The sequence below is a fragment of the Narcine bancroftii genome, chromosome 1 (genome assembly GCF_036971445.1).
Source record: "Narcine bancroftii isolate sNarBan1 chromosome 1, sNarBan1.hap1, whole genome shotgun sequence".
NCBI classification, from domain to species: Eukaryota; Metazoa; Chordata; class Chondrichthyes; order Torpediniformes; family Narcinidae; genus Narcine; species Narcine bancroftii.
The window spans coordinates 383,068,941-383,084,298 of NC_091469.1; the positions used below are offsets into that span (position 1 = coordinate 383,068,941).

Sequence of the window (15,358 nt, forward strand, 5' to 3'; positions counted from 1 at the left end):
TTCTCTCATCTGCAGTCAGACAGATTTAGCAAATATCTGAGGTTTCAGGCAAGGAAAGGTGTGGATGAACACTTAGTCTTCATACAGGAATTCCAACATGCTGAATTTAATAACTTTGAGTCCTTTTGTTCTCCTAATGCACAACACAGCAAAGAGGGAAAGCAGACATTTCTACAGTGACCTGAGCACATCAAAAAGAGTTTTACAGCCAGTTCAAGATTATTATGTGACAGCAGACAGGTAAGTTTGATTTTTTAGAAAAATTATAAAGTATTTAGCACCTAGAATTGATGAGAAAGGCCAGCATTTAATGCTGAACCCTCATTGCTCACAACATGGTTGTGGTGAGCTATCTTTTGTTACATCACCGCATTGTTGAGCTGATTTGTTTCATTGCTGCACTGTTGGAACTGCCTCATTACATCACTACATTGTTGGAGCTATTTTGTTACATTACTGCATTTTTGGGCCTGCCTTGCTACTTTGTTGCACTTTTGGAGCTGCCTTGATACATTGCTGTATTGTTTCTGATGAAGTTGCTCCTTCAGTGCCTCTGGGGAAAGTTTCAGAATTAAGATCCAGCAACAATGTGAACTGAACACAACTGGGTAACTTTCCATGCTGTTGAAGAGATGCCAATGTTGTAGCTATCCTGGATCTATTCCATTCCAGGTGTAGCTCATTCCAGAGAGCGGGTCTTCAGTACAGTGGGTGCTGCTGCCAGCATACCCTGCTGCACTCCCTCACTGAATCAGGGTTGACAGTAATTGCAGATTGAGGGATGTGCCAGGTCATGAGGTTAGATATTGCATGGGGGTTAACATTTCTGCTGAAAGACCATATAGATGCCCACGAAAGCATTTCAGCCACACTGAGGGACAAATATCGATCAGTACATGTGAAAGGGCTCTCTTTTCCTTTGAGAAGCATTTTCCCCATGCCCTTAAGATATATGGAAAGTCACATCAGAGGGGCCTCTGTTATCATCTCTCCAGCATTACCTAGAAGAATTTCAGAGGTTTTCGGTTCAAGTCTCTGGAGGGAGACTCAAACCTCATCTTGATAGCAAAGAGTTTTGCCCACTGCTAAAAGTGGCATCACATCAGGCCAAATCCCAGGCTTGAGAACCAGGAGGGGGTTCATGGTCTTATTCCAGGTACTGTTGGTGACAAATACTGATCTGCCTTCTCCATAGCTGCAAGCTCCACCTTAATCCAGAATACTAGCCAAGCTCCAGCAACTGGATTGGAGCCCTCTGAGATTGCACTTGTTCACCTTACTGCAACAAACATAAGACAAGAGCAAATTCTTGCACAGGCTAATGTTATACAAGAACAATGTAGGGTAATGCAGAAACCACCCCTCCCCCAACCTGTGTACCAAGCCCAAAGATTACACAGCCTCCGAATAAAAAGATGTCCCTTTAGAATGGTGATAAGGAGGAATTTCTTCAACCACAGGGTGGTGAATATGGAATTCATTACAAAAGATGGCTGTGGAAGCCAAATTATTAGGTTTATTTAAAGCAGTGATTATGGGATGAAGGCAGAAGAAAAGGGTTGAGAGGAAAAATACATCAGCGATGATTCGAATGGCAGAGCACACTCAATAGGCCAAATGGCCTAATACTACTTCTGCATCTTCTGGTCTTAAATGGAAGCAACAGCATGGTGGATTATTGGTGTTGGGCAGACCAAGATCTATCTTTCAAATGAATAAAGGCTGGTCCACAACTGAGGATCACTTACGACAAACAGTCCTGTAAGCTTGAGGGAAAAGGAAACTAAATGGCTGATCACAATGAATGCAAACTATACTGATTGGCCAGTCCCAATTGAAATATTATGTTCAGGTTTGGTCATCATGTTACGGGAATGGTATTGTCAAGCTGGAGAGGATGTAGCGAAGATTCATGAGGATGTTGCCAGGACATGGGGGTTTGGGAGTTAGGAAGAGGTTAAGCAGGCTAGTGCTTTATTTCTTGGAGTGCAGGAGGACTTCAAAGAGGTGTACAAAGCCATGAGAAAAATAGATTAGGTGAATGCAGAGTGTCTTTTTTTTTCCTAGAGGAGGGGAATTAGTAACTAGAGGGAAGGTTGAGGGATAACTTCATTACACAGAGGGTGTGGGTATATGGAAGGGGCTGCTGGAAGACATGCTTGAGGCAGCCACTATGACTGTGGGCCAAAAGGCATGTTTTCATGCTGGGTGACTCGATGACTCTAAGTACTCACCAATTAAAAGCTCAATCCACAATTTGTCCTTTTCGGCTTTGTAGGGGCGATTGGTCATGATGGTGATCTGGAAAGGTTGTCCTCGTCTCACAATCAGGTAATTGCAGTCATAGGATTCTGTGTGATGCTGTGTCCTGTTAACGTCATCCAGATTTGGATGTACATCTACACCCCAGATATCAAGGAAACCTTTAACAAAAAGAAAAAGAGTGTGTTGTTTTATCCCCCTGTGGTTTTCCAAGCTAGTCTGACCATTCACAGTTGCAATGGTATCAATTACTGTCCAGTTCAGCATTACTTACCTTTCTTTAGAAAAACAATAAGGAAGCTAGAAGTCTGAATCAAAGGTGGTGTAATAAATATCCAGCTCGAAACAAGGTGCTTGGACTGGCGTCCCCTCCCAGCATCCTATCCACAGCGATGTGCATCATGTTTTTCCTTGTACTCCCTCAGTTGAGGGAGTCATGGAGTCACACAGCAATGAAACAAGTCCTGTGGCCCAACTTGCCCTTGCTGACCAAAATGTCCCACCCTTAACTGCTTGCTTTTGACCCATGCCCCTCCAAATCCATCCTATCCGTGTGTTTGTACAAACGTTTCTTTTACATTGCAATCGTACCTGCCTCAAGCAATTCCTCTGGCAGTTTGTTTCATACACCCAACACCCTCTGATAAACCCTCTGCTCCTCACATTTGGAGCAAAATGACAGGATGTCATTTAGAACTCTGAATGTGCAACTGATGTGGATTGGCCTCTGCCTCCCTCCCTTTCCCATTTCAGTCACCCTGCCCAGCCCTGGCACCCTCGGAAGTCTCCCAATTCTAGCCTCCTGATTATCCTGGAAATATATTCAGCCCTGTCCATTTTTACTTTGACCGTACTCTTCTGAAGCACCATGCATGCTGTAATAGTAAAGGTGACACATAAATGTTGTTGATGCAGATCATTAGGCGCCTTTATAGAAGCCAAACATCTGGGGAACACACAAGACTGTCCACATCTGCACCACATGGATTTAGATGAACATAGGCAACACAATCGTCTAGCAGGATATATCCTGCTCGGTCACCACCAGGAATGTGAAACTCCCTGCACCAGATGCATCTCAATGTGTTGCACATCATGGCCTTTACTTCAGACTTCTCATTTCCAATTAATATTTCTTGACCAAAAATTGTTAATGAAACATCAGTTTATCACCAATTGCATATCTTTTTCTCTACAAAGAAAAACAATCTCAACACCCAAATCTTTGAACTGGAACAGGTAAAATCTGAATTCGAAATTATGGATTTTTTTGTATATTTTTAAAATATTTTTATTGAGTTTAACATACAAATTCTACATACAAAATCATCTAATATTAAAAAAAACAGCAAGTCATATCATTTACAATTCACAAATTTAACACAAAATGTAAATCAAAAACCTATCCTTTAATTGTTTATTTAAGACATCAAATTCTATCAAATGTAGTAATTAACTGTTTATCCCTTTCTCATAATATCCCCCAATATAGTCCTGAACAGAAAAAAGATAAGACTAAATTAGACAATCCCTTTGTATATCATATTAATGATATGATCCATATTAAACCCATATTTAACTAATTAATCTAAAAGATAAAAGAAAAAAATCCTCACTAATCTAACCCCTTCCTCTAAACAAGGTTAATTTGTAAACTTGTAAAGATATGGATCAAATAGCAACCTTCAGTCACTTGACAGAGAGTCTCTGGAGCATCCAGGCTTCTTAAATCTTCCAATTATGATAGTAATCTATGAATGGGACCCACATATTTTAATTTATTTTTCATCTGAATTTTAACTATTATTTTCCTGCCTGCAGAACTGACTTGTTGGATTCATGACATCATTTCACTGTGGAGATTTAAAATTCTCTACTCCAGAAAGCTGTGGAGGCTCACTCACTTGGTATATTGGAAGCAGAGTGCTGGGCTCTTAGATATTAAGGGAATTGAGGGATAGAGGGCTGGTACAGGAGAGTTACAGTGAGGCAAAAGATCAGCCATGAGATCGAATGGCAGAGCAGGTACCAAGTGCAGATGCAGGGGTTGAGTGCAGAACACAAAAGTGCTGGAGAACCTCAGCAGGTCGTGCAGCATCCAAACGAAGTACAAAGGCCCCTGATGTTTTGTGGCCTGAGCCCTTTGTTTGGAAATTGTAAAGAAAACATGCAGATCCCTGAATAAAATGGTGGGTGAGGGGAGGGGGGGGGGGAAATGAGGAGGACAAACCACAAGCTGAGGAAATTGTTCAATTTCAAGGTTATTGATACATGTGACAATGTACAAAGAGAGAGTTTTTTTTCAGGTCAACCCAAAGTGCAGCAGATAAAACCACAATAAAGGGAATCTTCTTCCCGACAGAAAAAAGGAGAAGAGAATGTGGCCGAGGTGACATGGCTGCTTTCCCAAGGCAGCAGGAAGTGTAGATGGAGTTGATTAGTGGGTGGAAGTGGGGAGCAGTTTGCACGATGATCTGAGCTGCATTCACAACTCCAAAGTTTTTTGCAAACATGTTGTGATAAATTCCTGTACCAAACAGCAGTGAACTCTGACAGGATACTTTCAAAGGTGCATCCATATCTTCTTCTTTGGCTTGGCTTCGCGGACGAAGATTTATGGAGGGGGTAAAAAGTCCACGTCAGCTGCAGGCTCGTTTGTGGCTGACCAGTCCGATGCGGGACAGGCAGACACGATTGCAGCGGTTGCAAGGGAAAATTGGTTGGTTGGGGTTGGGTGCATCCATATAACCATATAACAATTACAGCACAGAAGCAGGCCAGTTCAGCCCTTCTAGTCCACACAGAACACATTATCCCACCTAGTCCCAATGACCGCGCCCACCCTATAACCTTCCATATACCTATCCAACTTTTCCTTAAATATTAAAATTGAGTCCGCATCTACCACTTTGGCTGGAAACTCATTTCACACTCCCACCACCCTCTGAGTGAAGAAATTCCCCCTCATGTTTCCCCTATACTTTTCCCCCTTCAATCTCCTTCAATGCTCTCTTGTTTGAATCTCCCCCACTCTCAATGGAAAAAGCCTGTCTACATTTACTTTATCTCTCCCCTCATAATTTTAAATACCTCTATCAAATCACCTCTTAATCTACACTCCAGCGAGTGAAGTCCTAGTCTGATTAACCTTTCCCTGTAGGTCAAACCCTGAAACCCAGGCAACATTTTTGTAAATCTTCACTGCACTCTCTCTCTCTCTCTCTAATTTGTTGATGTCTTTCCTATAATTTGGCAACCAAAACTGCACACAATATTCCAAATTTGGCCTTACCAATGCCATCAACATGACATTCCAACTCCTGTACTCAATACTCTGATTTATGAAGGCCAACATACCAAAAGCTTTCTTCACTACCCTATTTACATGTGACTCCACTTTTAGGGAATTATGTACCAGAATTCCTAAATCCCTTTATTCTATTGCACTCCTTAATTGTCCACCATTTAACATATATGACCTTTGTTCTATTGCACTCCTTAATTGTCCACCATTTAACATATATGGCCTTTGTTCTATTGCACTCCTTAATTGTCCACCATTTAACATATATGGCCTTTGTTCTATTGCACTCCTTAATTGTCCACCATTTAACATATATGGCCTTTGTTCTATTGCACTCCTTAATTGTCCACCATTTAACATATATGGCCTTTGTTCTATTGCACTCCTTAATTGTCCACCATTTAACATATATGGCCTTTGTTCTATTGGACTCCTTAATTGTCCACCATTTAACATATATGGCATTTGTTGATCATTCTTATCAAAATGTAGCACCTTACACTTTATCCACAGAAATTGACAGATCAAATTTCCTCAGGCTTCTGAGGAATTTGAGGTGCTAACAGACTTTCTTGATAGTTGCATTGAGGTGGGTGATCCAAATCACTGGAGATGTTTACCTCAAAGAACTGTCTACAATCTCCACCTCATCACATTGATATGGATAGGGGAGTGAGCCCATTCTCTGAAGGTTTATCAGCAAGCCCTTGGTCTTCCTGAAATTGAGGGAGAGGTGGATGTCCTGGCACAGGCCACAAGTCCCTCTATCTACCTTGTGTATTCTAACTCACTTTTGTTAAGACTCCATCAGATTAAGACTCAATCAGAGCAGAAGGGTTGAGAATCATGTCAATGTTGCAGTGGAGTTAACTGCGATTGAGAGGAGGTGGATGGTAACCAATTAACCTCCTGACCTGGATGTCCTGTTTGTGGAAGGAAACCACTACATTCGGGGTGAATGGGAAGAATATGCAGACTCCACCCAGAGAGCACTCCAAGATAGGTCTACACTTGGTTTACAGGAGTGCTGAGGTATCAGCACCAACTGCTGCCCTATGTATTTGCTCACGAAAGAGCAAGGGCACCAGGCATATGGGAACACAATCCCTTACAGGTTACCTCTAAGCCACATATCTTCACACAGAGGTTGGTGGGAATATGGAATAATCTGTCAGAGGAAGTTGGAGAAGCAGGGACAATTGTGATGTACAAATTTACGGATGACAGGAAGTATTTGCTTTTGTAGATAGTGAAAGCAGTTGCCAAAGATTGCAGCAGGATCTTGATTTGTTGGACAAGTAGGTGGAGGATTGGTTGATGGAATTTAATACAGAGGAATGTGAGGTGCCTAACATGGGTAGGATTGACACAGTAAATGGTCAGGATGTGGGGAGTGTTGTAGACCAGAGGGATCCAGGAGTACAGGAACATGGCACCTTGAAAGTGGCATCAAAGGTAGATAGGGAGAACATATTGCAGTTGTACAAGATGTTTATGATATCCCATTTATGTTCAGTTTTGGTCACCATGCTACAAAAAGGATGTTGTCAACCTGGAGATGGGGCAGAGATTTCCGAGAATGTGTCAGGACTCCGGAGTCTAGTCTATAGTGAGGGGTTGACCAGGCTGGGGATTTATTCCTTGGAGTGCAGGTGGATGAGGGGTAATCTTATAGAGGTGTACAAAATCATGAGTGGAATAGATTGGATGAAAAAAAGTCTTTTGTCCAGAGTAGGGGAATTAGGTGAGGGGGGGGACAGATTTAACACAAACCTGAGGGGTAATATTTTTACACAGAGGGCAGATATGTGGATAGGAATATGGGCCAAATACAGTCTGGGCAAGTTGGGCCAAAGAGTCTCTTTCCTTGTATGACTGTTGTTCTATCAGACAGGAAAACTGATCGACAAGGCTTAAAGAGATACAGGCTGAAGGCACAAAAGGAGATGAGCTTGGTCAATATGGACACAGTGTGCCAAATGGACAACCTCTTCATCCTGCGATTTTCAATCTTTCTTCTGGATCATTCATCTTCAAAAGACCCTTCAAACCAATAGTGGGGCTACCTCAGTACAAATGTCTGCGGCATTTGATTGAGGCACCATCTTTGCCTGCACCCGATGAAAATAAATGTTCCTACAGCAGGAAAGGGGTGGGGGAATGGTGAAAGTGGACAGGATTTTCTGTGCTGACCACTGGCTGATGACCTAATGGTACTGAAATTGATGCCACTCACAGTAACAATGAAAACAGGTTTTACACACTATTGTTTCTTCAAAGACTACTCGAGATGGCAGAGGTCGACAGCATCGAGTCCACGCTGCTGAAGATCCAGCTGCGCTGGATGGGTCACGTCTCCAGAATGGAGGACCATCGCCTTCCCAAGATCGTATTATATGGCGAGCTCTCCACTGGCCACCGTGACAGAGGTGCACCAAAGAAAAGGTACAAGGACTGCCTAAAGAAATCTCTTGGTGCCTGCCACATTGACCACCGCCAGTGGGCTGATAACGCCTCAAACCGTGCATCTTGGCGCCTCACAGTTTGGCGGGCAGCAGCCTCCTTTGAAGAAGACCGCAGAGCCTACCTCACTGACAAAAGGCAAAGGAGGAAAAACCCAACACCCAACCCCAACCAACCAATTTTCCCTTGCAACCGCTGCAATCGTGTCTGCCTGTCCCGCATCGGACTGGTCAGCCACAAACGAGCCTGCAGCTGACGTGGACTTTTTACCCCCTCCATAAATCTTCGTCCGCGAAGCCAAGCCAAAAAAGAAGAATATTCAAGAGAAAAATGTCTGTATGTATTTTGATCAGTATGGTTTATAGTGTGAAAAAAAAAGAAAAAAAAAGACTGGATAGCCTAAATCATCTGAGCAAACTAGTTAACATAGGAACTGAAAATCTTTTGTATTAATGCTAATTGTGCTGAAACAAAGGGGGCAATTAAATGGCAGCAATAGCATCTGTTTGAGTGAACTCCATTCTGTGCTTCTTTCAGACTCATTCCACTAGAGATTCCATTTGAAATATCCGTGGTGTACAAGAATTTCATGCTTGGCAGAAGTGCCATTTTTGTTGCTCAAAGAGAATTGCATTGCTATTAGAACTAGTTTAGCTGCTGTACTTGTTTCATAAAACTTACTCACTCCCTGGGGAAATATCTCGCTGGGGCAGTTGCCTTAACAAGCCTGCATTTGAATTATCCATCAGGGAATGGATTCTGCTTCAGAAGATTGGGCTGTGCAAGCTAAGCACTATAAAATGGTTTCCTGAACTATTGGATCTGTGCAGCTGTAAGGTTTTATATATAACAATGGAAATATCTTTGTTTTTGCACATTAATTATTAATTAGCTTTAGAAATATCAGCCCCAGAAGAGTTCTTGCTGTGCAAAGCATTCTGGAGAGAACAAGCAGACGACTGGAACTTGACAGTCGGGAGAAAGTGATCCTGCATTGAAATAAAATTACATCCAATGAAAATAATCAATGACATGAGCACAAAGATCTGGGACAGTTTGCTGTACTTTCATTTTTATCGATTTCCAACAATTTTGATACACTAAAATAAAGAATACCAAATGAGACTTTCTGAGGTGCAGCCCATTTGCAAATGTAAGGCCACAGCCAATCTGCACACAGCAGGATCTCAAACGCAGACAAGTGATACTAATAGTCTAATAACCAGATTATAGACTTCTCCAATTGCTGTTAATCCCCTCCCCGGTCAGTCTCTGTTTCGCTCATCTCTCTGTCTCCCTTCCTCCAGCTCCTCACCCTTCTTCCCTTCCTTCTCATTAGCCCTCTGCCCCACCCCAATTACTTGTCAGCTTCTTTCTCTTAGCTCTTACCTATCAGTTCCTCCTCCTTCACCTCACCGCCCACCTCCCCTCACAACCTTTTTAATTCAGGTCACTGTCTGATCTTTGACAATCCTGAAACGTCGACTTCCTATGGATGCTGCGTGACCTGCTGAATTCCTACATCACTTTTCTGTACCACATATTGCCTACTTTTGATTGGGTTAAGTGACAAACATTGACCAGGGCACTGCAATGATCTTCCTTTCTCTTCTTCAAAAGAGTTGAATCCAGAGTGGACTGAGTCACGATCTCACATCTCATTTGAAAGGCAGCCCCACTGACAGAGTGGCACACCCTCTGTGCTCTTCCATTTTTGAGGCAAAAGGAGCACCTGTGGTATTACAGAGCTGGCATGGAAAGGAATGACCTTAGATGAAGATGACCTGTGAAGGAGGTCAACAAGAACAGTCTTTGTCCTTACAATTTGCACCAGACCTCCAACTCTACAGGCTGGCCTCACTGGTTCACTCTGCCCAATTGTACTCTGAAAACCTCATAGTGTTGGCTTCAGTGTCACTGGAAAAGTGAGGAGCAAGATTCACCCCCTCTCCCAAGGACAATGTGGTGTGCAAGTCATTGCTTGGGTTTGGGGCAGTCTTTCAGAGTCACCAAATTTTATCTCAATGAAACCAGCCCAATTTGTCCCTGCTTAAAAAAAAGACAAGTTCACCCAAGCAAATCCCACGTGCCTGTGTTCAGCCCCAAATCCCACAAAACCATATCTATCCCGAGATGAGTATGAAAGGGACAGAACTGCAGGCCAACAGGCGAACATCTGGGACTGGATTTAGCATAACTTCCAGAGATTATAAAATATTACAGCAGTACAGGCCCTTCAGCCCGTGATGTAAAGCCACTCCATAACTATCTAACCCTTCCCTACATTGCTCTTACATTCTTGAACCTATCTGAGAGGTTTTTTTTAATATCCCCCCATGTTTCTAGCCTTCACCAACAGTCCTACCAATCTGGCAATGCATTCCAAGCACCCACCACTTTGTGTAAAAAATCAATGGGAATATTATTTTTTCTTCTTCTTCTCCTGACCTTTCTGGTGGCTTTTTTTTTAAAACAAGTGTTAACATATTAAAAAAACTATTTTTAGTGGAGTACTAGCTTTAGCTGGGATTGAAAACAGCATTAATACGATGCATTGTTAATGGACAATTGTTGAGGTCAATGGACACACTAGTGAAATTGATGAGCAGTATCCTGTAACCAAGTAAGTTATTCCAAAATATTTAAATACATTCATTTTATATCGTATTTGTACGTATACGTGATTATTATATGCTGAGTATTGTGTGTGTATGTGAGTGCACTGTGGTCCAGAGAAACTCTGTTTCATCAGGTTGTATATATACAGTGCAATGATAATGAACTTGAACTTCATTTAACTTCAACTGCATCCAACAACTCCAAATGTGAAAATACATTGATCTGAAAATGGGTCTGTGGATCTCAACAGAAGAAACCTTGCTCATCACCAATCCTGGCAGTAATGAATGAAAAAAAATCAACACTACACCAGGAATTTGCATAGGTTGACAACTGCTGTTTGAGCTGGCGCTAACATCTGTCGACTAAGTTTACAACAAGTGGTGGTGACGCTTTGTGATGAGAGGTTAATGAAAATAAACAATGACAGAAAAATGTCTGTGCCTGTATTCATGATTTATTGACACAATGTGAAAATGTCGGGGCATGCTATTTACCATTTGATTATGATATGGCAAGAGTGGCAGACAAGGGTGGAGCTTATTTTAAAAAAAATTTATGATACAGCATGAAACTCGTGCCTCTTAATTACACTCAATTAACCCAACAATTCCAGACATTTTGGAAGGGTGGGAGGGAACCACAGTACCGGAAAAAACCCACGCAGGTCACGAGAACAAACAAACTCCTTAAAGACTGCGGCAGATTCAAAACCAGGTTGCTAGTACTGTTAAATCTACTCCATAGACTCAGCATCATGGAAGTTCTTCATGGCACAGGACATACGGTCAGGTGTCAGCGGAACTCAGGAAATCAGGTGTACACTGCCCCCCCCCCCCCCTCTGGTAAACATTCAAATGTTAATGCTGTTAACCCTCTGATCCCTGCTCAATTATATATCCAGTCACTCTGCTCTTCAGTAACTTCTGCATATACATTAGACCGAGGAGCAGAATAAGGCATTTGGCCCATTGAGCCCACCCCATCATTCCATCATAGTTGGTTTACTATCCTTTTCCACCCCATTCTCCTGCCTTTTCCCTGTTGCCCTGAGTCTATAGATGGTTTTCCATTGCATCTTTCCCATCCCTCCTTATCCACTCATTGAAGAACTCAATCAGGTGAGGCAGCCACCATTTGCTGTTAACATATCTCTGGTTGTTTCCTGTTAACCTCTGCTTTGCCCAGGGAAAAAGTTAACGTAGCCCCTGAACATGGTAACTAGTTTTTCCTCCACCACAGACCCTGGACAGTTTCTCCTCTAGTTAGTGTTTGTTTTTCTAGCCTTGACTAAACAGTTGAGTGACATTCTCTGTTAGCCCCCTCGAATAACTGTGCTTGAACTTCTGATCTCTCCTCCCCTACTTCCTTTGGCATCCAAGGATGTATCCAATTTTGAGCATGGAAGCCTATTTATCCACTGCTTCCTCCTTTCATCCTGCCTGCTTTCACCATTCCCCCACCCCCTTCCTGCTGTAGGAATCTTTCTCTTCATTGGATGCAGACAAAGATGGAGCCTCAATCAAACTCCACAGACATTAGCCTCCTATGTACTGAAGCAGCCCCACTAATGGTTTGAAGGGCCCTTTAAAGATAAATGATCCCTAGAAAGAATGTAAAAGTAAGAGCTGCACCTCTTCTTCTCCCATTTTATGACAGTAAATATTTCAATTTCTCCAACTTGGCCAGTACTATTTACTTATTTATATTACCAAGGTTGCCATGACGCTGCTTAAAGCTGGCTAAGCTGAAGATGCAGGAGCTATAATTGTCTTGCTGTGTTCCGAAGGTGTTTAGCTGCCAAATGAGCTCACCTAATGCACAAGGACAAGACTTAGAGGTTCTGACTCCTGGGAGCAAGACAAGCCAACTCCAGCTCCATGTACAATTGTTTCCTCTCAAATAAAATCAATATCACTCAGTTTGTGTGTCCCAGGGATGTCTCCAGTGCTGCAGTTCATCTTCTACAGACAGATGCAACAAACCCTGCATGGTGTGCATCGATGTCAGGTGCTGCCTCAAGATCATGAAGGACCCCCACCCCACCCCCCCATCACTATCACTCTGGTCATTCACAGATGACGAAATGCACCACGAAAGCATCCTGACAAGGTGCCTCACTGCATGGGATGGGAAATACCCCACCAAGATAGCAAGAAACTGCTCAGCTCAGACTATCATAGACACTCCCCTTCCCTCCATTGACTCCATCTACATTTCCTGCTACCTTGGAAAAGCAGCCAAAATAAGCTTCATCCTACCCCAGCCACACTCTCTTCTCCCTCCTCCCAGATCACAAGTGAGAGGTCATGCTCCACCAAATTCAAGCACAGTCTCTTTCCCATCATTATCAGACTCTTGAATGAACCCCAAAATAGAAGAATAATATTTATTTTGCTCTGTAGTTCTGTAACTCTGCCCTCTGTACTTTTTTTTAACTGCTATACTATGCAGGGGTTGAATATGCCCACAAATAAGCTTCCTTTGTCTTTTTGCAATTGCAATAAAATTAAACTTCAATTGCAATGGTCCATACAGTCCTGACCATGTGACCCTCTTTAAAATAATGCAATGTTATTAAGAAATAGGAGCAGATGTCCATCTGGCCCATCGAGCCTTCTCCACTATTCAATAAGATCATGGCTGATCTGGCCAAGGACTCAACTCCATCTCTCAGCCCCAAACCATTAATTCATATTAATGAGAATCCTTTACTGCTTCCCTGGGCAGAGAATTCCACATTTTCACCACTTTGGGGGCAAATGCAGCTCCTCCTCATCTCAGTTTAAAATCTCATCCCCATATCTTGAGGATCTAGTTTTCCACCCTTGTTGTTATATGCTGGTAAAAAGTTCCTCAGTAGCACTGAACATGGTACAACCTCAGTCACACCTTAAATTAGTATGACAAAGACAAGCATGCTTAATGGCACAAAATATAAACAAACTGAACTTTACTCACTAGCTCTTTTAATGCTATTAACAAGTGCAATATTACAATGGGTGTGATTAGCAGCATAGTTAAAATGTTCATTGTCTGAAGGGATATTGCCAACCTCTCTTTCCTATCTAATTTTATGACGATATTTATCGCAGCAGGTGCATTGATCAATTCACTGGTAAGCAAGAGAGACTGCAGATGCTGGGAAACTGGAGCAACACACAGAGTGCTGAATCTGTGGAAGCATCTGTGGAAGGCAACAGACAGTCAACTCTTTGAGCTGGAACCCTCCATGAAGAATCATATTATCCTGGCCTATTGCCTTCCATGGAACCTGCCTGACCCACTGAGTTCCTCTAGCACTTGTGTTTTATCAGTTCTGTGTGTTTGATAACATTCGGCCTCAACAGTCTAAATATTGGCATTCACCTCACCTTCTCAGGAGTAAAACTAGCCACCTTGAACTTTGAATGTAAGAGTTGGTAAATTGACCGGAACTCATTAGATCGCATTGCTTCGCAAATACAGCTGGCTATCCTACAACAGATAGAAAGGAGAAAGGAATCTCACAAGCGTGGAATGGGAACATCATAAAGAGAGCAGTAGTTTGTTTGTAAGATCCTGGGAAATGACCAGAAGATTAAGGAGTTTGTATGTTCTCCCCGTGGGTTTTCGCTGGGTGCTCTGGTTTCCCTCCATGTAACAAAAACTTAGAGGGTTAATTGGTCACATGGGAGTAATTGGTGGTGTGGGCTCATGGGCTGGAAGGTCTTGTTACCATGTTGTATCACCCCAAATTTAAAAAAACTAAAAAAATATTTTGTTACAGTATGTACCATGCACTAGTGGCTAACTAGCAAAAAATGACATGGACATTTGATCAGCGGTGGACAAGGAGGTGGGGATCTTCATGGATTATTCAATTATATTGGGATCTCTGGCATTTATTGGCCATCTCTAGATGCCACTGAGGGGGTGGAGGGGAGCTGCCTTTTTGTATCCACTGTATTTTTTTCTGGTGAAGGTACTCCCAGAGTACTGGTGGAGAGGGAGCTTCAGGATTCTGACTCAGAGACAATGAAGGGCTGGCAATGTGTATCCTAGTCAAAATGGTGGTGTGACTTGGAGGAGAAGCTGCAGGAGGTGGTGCCTTCCTTGGCAACAGGGGCTTTGAGTGTGGAAGGGACTGTAAATATTTCCAGGTGCATTGTGTAGATGGTACACCCTGCAGCCATAATACACTGGTGGAGGAGGAAGTGAATCATCAAAGCAGCAGATACCCTGCTTTTTCTGGATGGCGTTGGGCTTCTTGAGAAATGTTTGGAGCTGCATTCACTCAGGCAAGTTGAGAATGCTCCATTATCCTCCTGACTGGTCCTTTGTAAACAGGTGGCCATTTAGAGGTGAGTCATCAATCACACCTTGTAATTTATAGGGCTTCTCATTAATATGATCCCCAGGATGTTAATGCTGGGAAAATCAGCAAAGGTTGAAAACAAAGGGAAGGTAGTTGTTGTAAATGCTCAATTTGTGTCACTTCTCCATTCATGTTACTTGCCACCCATCAGACCACATTGGCATGCAGTGGTGGACTGCTTTGTCTGCTGAGGAGAGTAGGAGAAATTGAACATTATTCAACTATTGAACACACTTTCCTTTAACTTTTTAATGGTAGGAAAGGCATTGATGAAACAGTTGAAGATGGTTCAACCTCACACACTGCACTGAGGGATTACTGCTGTGATATCCTGGAACTGGGGTGATTGACCT

At 42.6% G+C, this 15,358-nt stretch overlaps 1 protein-coding gene across 5 annotated transcripts in view; it reads right to left on the minus strand.

The window, feature by feature from the left end:
• LOC138751343 (coagulation factor XIII A chain-like) overlaps positions 1-15,358 on the minus strand; it is a 120,655-nt gene that overhangs the window by 74,582 nt on the left and 30,715 nt on the right. For all 5 annotated transcript variants that reach the window (XM_069913517.1, XM_069913513.1, XM_069913516.1 and 2 more), the window contains exon 3: positions 2,235-2,423. In XM_069913517.1, coding sequence (XP_069769618.1) covers positions 2,235-2,423 — 189 coding nt within the window. The remainder of the gene's footprint in view (positions 1-2,234; positions 2,424-15,358) is intronic.